We start from the raw sequence: 6,088 nt of genomic DNA, 5'->3' as shown, positions 1-6,088 counted from the left end.
ATCACAAGGGTCTCAATTCTCTGCAAGGGATTTGGTGTCGTTCTCTTTTTTACATTGATCCTTTCATTCTAATAATTGATATTGCTAGTTAGTTTGTATCTTGTCAGATGTTGACGAAATATTAAAAAAGAAAAAAAATTTAGTTTACAACCTAATTTAATTATGTATTATGGTGAATACAATACAAAGCTAACTATGATATTGTATAATCCTATCCAATTCAATTATGTCTAGCGTCCAATTATGCCTAAAAGTTTAATTGAAGGTTTTTTTTTTTTTTCGAAAGTATTTTCAAGGGTGTATTTCACTGCCAATTAGAAGGACCACGCGCTCTTTCCACGCGTGTACGTACTTCCATCTCTTTCCACGTCATTTTCCCGCTCTTTCTCCCAAAGGATGGGGGTTTTTAATTAAATACCCTTTAATAGTTTTAAAATTATTTAAATACCCCCTCCCTTTTTGGTTTTCATGGATACCCTAACAAATGTGAGCAAAGTCGGAAATACCCTTAATGAATGCATCAAATGCACTCAATGAATTGTCTTCATATTTCTTTCCTCATTTCTTTCACTTAAATCTATTTTTGCTGCCGATTCTTTCAAAATCTCTTAGAATCTCTCAAAATCTCTCATAACTTCTTACACAAATACAATTATGTATTCATTTCTTTAACACCCACTCTTTCTTTAAAGGTGCATTGCTTATTAAACAACCCAATAAGGTATGTTAATGTTGTTGGGTTTTAAATTTTTTAATTTTTAGGAAAATTTAGAAATTTTCCTCACATTACAATATTTTATTTTCACCATTTTTTCTTATACGTAGAAATATATGCAATGTAGGTTGTTTAATTATATTTTTCAGCAATATAACTTATTTATGGCGAAAATATTTCGAGTCGTGCATTCTTTTGATACCGTGTACGTCATATAGTTAGTCGTGTAAGTAATATAGTCGTGTAAGTCGTGTAGGTCATGTAAGAAATATAGTCGTGTAGGTCATGTAAGAAATATAGTCGTGTAAGTCGTGTAGGTCATGTAGGTCGTGTAGTTACTTGTATATGAAATTTAATATTATTGTTTTTATTGTATTATCAGATATGGTTTTGGTACGCGTGTCTATTCTCTTCAATGGTGAATGAATTAAACAAAATGACGAGTATAAGTTCAAAAGTTCAAAGGCTAAAGGGATAATGATACCACGATCGACAACATATGCCGCATTGGTGGAGAAGATAGCTGAAGTTATTGATATAGATACTTCGGAATTCAAAATCACAATGAAGTTCAAACTTAAGACATCTGATCCTATGCCACCAGTTACAATTCAAACCAATGATAATTTGGAATTTTTTTAAATTCCAATTTAATTTCACTTCTTTTTTTAATAATTTTCATTGACATTTTCTGCATAGCAGCAAATATAAATTCTTAGCACAAATTAAGTCTTTAAAGAACTAAATTAATCTAATGATTAATGGAAAATTCGTGTAATTTTAAAGTCGCAATTAAACATATTACAGCCATTTAAAAAGTTTTTTTCTTTTTTTTTTTTTATCTTCAAAGTGCTTTCTTCCTCTGGCCAAGCATACAAGCATACATGAGGAATGCTTGCATATAATTAATCCATGAAATCAATTAAGAAAAAAAATATCAGCTATAGGAAATTAATGTAATGTTATACACATAAAAACACCATTCGCAGTGATAAAATATTTTCACTCATAACTAGACATATCATGACTTACCATGACTTATAATTGGAAATTAAGAATCTCTCTAACTAATGACATTTCACAAGGTAAAGGTATATGTACAATTCCAATTTATTGTGAGCCTAATTAAACTAAATGTAATATGCAGATTCTATTGACAAGAAACAAAATGTGGAATTGAAGGTCGTGTAATTGTGTAATACAAGAAGATCGTATAATTGTATAATACATGAAGGTCGTATAAACATGCAATACATGAAGGTCGTGTAAACGTGTAATACATGAAGGTCGTGTAATCGTGCAATACATGAAGGTCGTGTAATCGTGCAATACATGAAGGTCGTGTAAAACACAACCTTGAATCTTACATAACCTTACACGACCAAATCTTATATTACATAACAAAATTATAATCAGCACAATCCATTAATTTTTCACAATTTGCATGCAGCAAAACAACTAGAAATTTGTTTTCGAACATGTTATGAGAGACCCACAACTAATTAATCTATTTTTTCAATATAAAACCCTAACTTTTTATTTTTTTCCCTTGAATAGTAACAAGAAAACTAATTACATGGAATTACTTGTCTCAACTAGTTACATTCTGACAATTTTGCAGTAAATGATCAACTCTCTCCGGCGATTATGTAGTGACGAACTATGCTTCACTTTCTCAGTTGTGGCAGCTTCTCCTTCTCAGGCTTAGTTTGCTCGTGTTGAAGTTCGATTTACCATATATGGAGAATGAATGTTTGTTTCAGTAGAGGTGATGTCAGTGAGGGAATTGCAGTGTTTGTTTGTTTGAGTTTGATAATTGAGGGAATTGCAGCAGATGAGTGTTTGTTTGCTTCAGTAGAGAAGGGAGAGGTGCTGTCCGTTGAGTTGAAATGTTTTAAAATGAGGATAACTTAGTAATTTCCTATCCGTTTTGAAAGGGTATCGATGAAAATTTCGGCAAAAATAGATTTTAGGGTATTGAGATAATTTTTGAAGTATGGAGGTGTACCGGGCGCAATTGGCTCCAAAGGATGGAGGGCGATTAATAAAATTTCCAGCAGATTTTCTCCGATTCCGATATTTCTCGGGCGGCTTTGAAACTCCATGAACTCACGAGAGCTAACTCTGGTTTCAACAGCCGCTGTCCTTGGAGCGTTAGCTTCTGCAGTTGCTTTTCGTTTCTTCTTCTCCTCTAACCCTAAAAAGCTCCTCTCTCGAATCGATTCATCCCAATCCCAAAACGGTGTCGTGGCTTCCAAAGTAGTTTCTTCCAGGAGCCCTTTTGATCCCTCAAAACGCAAAGGGTTAGTAAATTTACGAACTTTATTTTTTTTCAAAAGTGTTGGGTTTAATTACTAATTTGTTATTTTTCTTAATTTGATTTGATTTTAGAGCAGATACTTGTCATGGGATGATTATTTTATGGCAATTGCATTTTTATCGGCTGAAAGGTCCAAAGACCCTAACAGGCAGGTCATATTTTCACTACTTTACTATTAATGTGGATCCTTGGTTTTACCCATTAATATTTCATATTGGGAATTTATAATTTCGATTTTTGAAGTGTTAATTTTGGACTGATGTGGGCTTTCGACTGTGCTGTAGGTTGGAGCATGCTTGGTGAGTCAAGATGGCATAATTCTTGGTGAGTCCTTTGCCTGCAAAATTGTATTTTAATTCTTTGCATCATTAGTAAATTATCCATCTTTCTTTGCATGGCAAGTCAACATATTATTTCAAGTGAAAGGGGGAATAGAACGATGAGTAATGCATTATATACCTATGTCATATTATTTTGTGAGTTCTCATGTTCGGGGCTAGGCATTATTTGACTGGATTGGTGGTTTGTGCAGAAATAAAACACTTTATAATAAAATCGAGTAGCAATCATTGATACCTTCGCTGTGAAGCTGCTTTCTTTTTTTTATCCATTATGTATTTTGGAAGGATTTACAGCAACTTTTGCATTGAACCTGTATGCATGTGCTATGAGCTCACTTATCTTTAGTTGATTAATAATGGAAGTTGTATGTGCAATGCCTGCAAGCTAGACCTTCAAAGAATCCCGATATATTGATTGCCTTTGACTCTAGGGCCAGTTTTCCCTCTGCAATATTATAGGTTCTAATGATAATTGAATGGTAGTCCCATTTATTATGGCGTGTGACTCAGATTATTTTCCTTTGGCTAGGCATTGGCTATAATGGGTTTCCAAGGGGTTGTTCAGATGACAAGCTTCCATGGGCAAAGGTTGGTATTTCATATTAATGAGTTCCAAGTATAGTTATGGAACTAAAATACTTTTCTTCAGTTAGAAATTGCGAACTGCAAATTTGTCCTTTCTGTTTCAGAAATCCAAAATAGGGGATCCTTTGGAGACAAAATATCCGTAAGTGTTCTGCTCTCATCTCTCCACTTTCTGATTTCAACCTTCTACTGCTAAAATCCTCTTCCCTGCCTCTCCAACCAACAGCGGTTTGTGACCTCATCAATAACTTTTCTATAGTAAGCAGTTTTACATTATAAACCAATATGGATTCTATAACTTTTCCTGTGTTTTTGATTGTCCATGATTTTATGATCTAGCAATTCCTCTGTATGGTTTCTTATATATTCAATCGTCTGCTGCAGTTATGTTTGTCATGCTGAAGTTAATGCCATACTAAACACGAACCACGCATCAGCTGCTGGACAGGTTCGTTGTAGACATTCCTTGTCATTTTTTTTTCGCTGGCATGTCTAGTATTTTGAATTTCCTTAGCAAGAACACAACTATTTTGGTTGATTCCCCCCTTTTTGATGGTCTTACCACTTCAACTACATCTTTGCAGAGGCTTTATGTAACCATGTTCCCATGCAATGAGTGTGCCAAGATAATTATTCAGGTTTGTTGTCCATTCTCTTCTTTGTCACTATTTCAAAGATTAACAGTTGGCAGTTCTTTAAAGCAAAATTGTAAAATTGTTCAGAACTGACCCTTTGCATATTATTCCTTGTTGTCCACACTTCGGTGCTGTATGGATTTAGCTATACTTCTGTCTTGCAGTCTGGTGTCTCTGAAGTCATTTATTTTGTGGAGAAGAGGCTAAATAATTCAGACGTTGCATACATTGCTTCACACAAACTACTATCAATGGCTGGTGTTAAGGTAAGGCATTGATATTGGCTTTTCTTCGAAAACTTATCTCCTGGCTTCTTGACACCTGAGTATAATCAGCTTGGTCTGGTTTTGAAGAAGTGGCTGTTTAATTTATAATCAGAGTTAATCATTTGTTGGTCTTATCATCAATCTGAAGTAACATGCTACATGTGGCATTATGTGGTGAAAGCTGGACTGTCATGGATCCTGAATGTATAATGCTTGAATTGTGTTAATTTCAATAACTTATCCTACCTGTGTCATTTTGGACACATAAACTTATATTAATGTGATTGTTCCAACTTGGTATTTATTGTAAATTTACACTTCTTCTAGGTCAGGAAGCATCAACCACAGATGAGACAAATTTTAATTACGTTCGAGGAGCGGTAGATTCTTACTTGATATCTGTTCTTACTTCATACTGGAATTAATGAAGCTTGTTCCTTGTAACATATACCGTATTTGTTGCACGTGTATCTGTAACTGTGAGTACACTTCAAACCTGGCAATTGTAAGATGCAACCGACTACTCAATTCCACCCTTTGTTCTTTTTGTGTCATTTTCTTTTAAGAGTTATTTGTATCTTTTAAAAGTCACTACTTGGAGGTTTATTTGTCTGTCATTTTATGTTTTTAATTTTTATTGATAAACATTCTTATTTTTAGTTTTTATTGATTTTAGCCGGAAATCCTAAAACTTAGATGTTATTCGAGTTATTGGATAAATGAGTTGTAATACTTACATTATTTAAATGGGTCCAATGTTATCATACCTGTTGGTGCAAATTTTGTCCCAACTTATGATGGTGAGTTCGTTCTTTGGGCTGATCTTTATGGGCCTTTGTATATACTCTTCTGAGTCCACTTCCTTAGGCAATCAGAAGGTCCTTGTCTTGTGATACTCTACAAACACAAGAAAATTATCAAAGGGCCGGCTTTGCCGGCGTAAACCCTCCGACGGTCAAGTCAGTCATCGGACTTTTGGAAATATGAATTTAGAAAGAGAAAGATTAGAGGGAGAAAGTTTGCATTTTCCCCTTTTGAGTCTCTTTTTTGTCTTACCTTTTGATGAGAATGAAAGACATATTTATCGACCAAACTGATTTGACTTGGGTCCTAGTTATTTCGATGACAAATGTCATTGTTCTTGTGACATTTGGCAATACTTGTCCTCTAGAGCCCATGTGGATTGACACATGGATATACAAACTTGTCTACAAATTAGAGGAAGA

The 6,088-nt window shown here is 34.2% G+C and overlaps 1 protein-coding gene across 2 annotated transcripts; it reads left to right on the top strand.

Moving 5' to 3' along the window:
* The first annotated feature begins 383 nt into the window (after positions 1-383).
* Positions 384-5,521, top strand: LOC102612998 (uncharacterized). 2 transcript variants are annotated; one of them, XM_052439779.1, is made up of 10 exons: positions 384-402; positions 2,752-3,018; positions 3,112-3,187; positions 3,320-3,359; positions 3,906-3,964; positions 4,066-4,103; positions 4,346-4,409; positions 4,546-4,599; positions 4,761-4,862; positions 5,190-5,521. In XM_052439779.1, exons 2-10 carry the CDS (start codon positions 2,819-2,821, stop codon positions 5,244-5,246), a joined length of 690 nt encoding a protein of 229 aa, XP_052295739.1. In that variant the 5' UTR covers positions 384-402; positions 2,752-2,818; the 3' UTR covers positions 5,247-5,521. The 2 variants fall into 2 exon arrangements, with proteins under 2 accessions (XP_052295739.1, XP_006485350.1); XM_006485287.4 differs by lacking the exon at positions 384-402 and having other exon boundaries at positions 2,706-3,018.
* The last annotated feature ends 567 nt before the right edge of the window (positions 5,522-6,088 follow it).

The sequence above is a fragment of the Citrus sinensis genome, chromosome 4 (assembly GCF_022201045.2).
Source record: "Citrus sinensis cultivar Valencia sweet orange chromosome 4, DVS_A1.0, whole genome shotgun sequence".
NCBI lineage: Eukaryota > Viridiplantae > Streptophyta > Magnoliopsida > Sapindales > Rutaceae > Citrus > Citrus sinensis.
The sequence above is the reverse complement of the archived record's forward strand: the minus strand, read 5'-3'. Positions and strand labels throughout refer to the sequence as shown.

Bases quoted from the DNA above. Each gene is read 5' to 3' on its own strand.
- LOC102612998 (XM_052439779.1), top strand. From the start codon at position 2,819: ATGAACTCACGAGAGCTAACTCTGGTTTCAACAGCCGCTGTCCTTGGA. The intron at 4,410-4,545 runs GTTCGTTGTAGA...ACATCTTTGCAG, and splicing joins ACGCATCAGCTGCTGGACAG to AGGCTTTATGTAACCATGTT. The intron at 4,600-4,760 runs GTTTGTTGTCCA...TCTGTCTTGCAG, and splicing joins GTGCCAAGATAATTATTCAG to TCTGGTGTCTCTGAAGTCAT.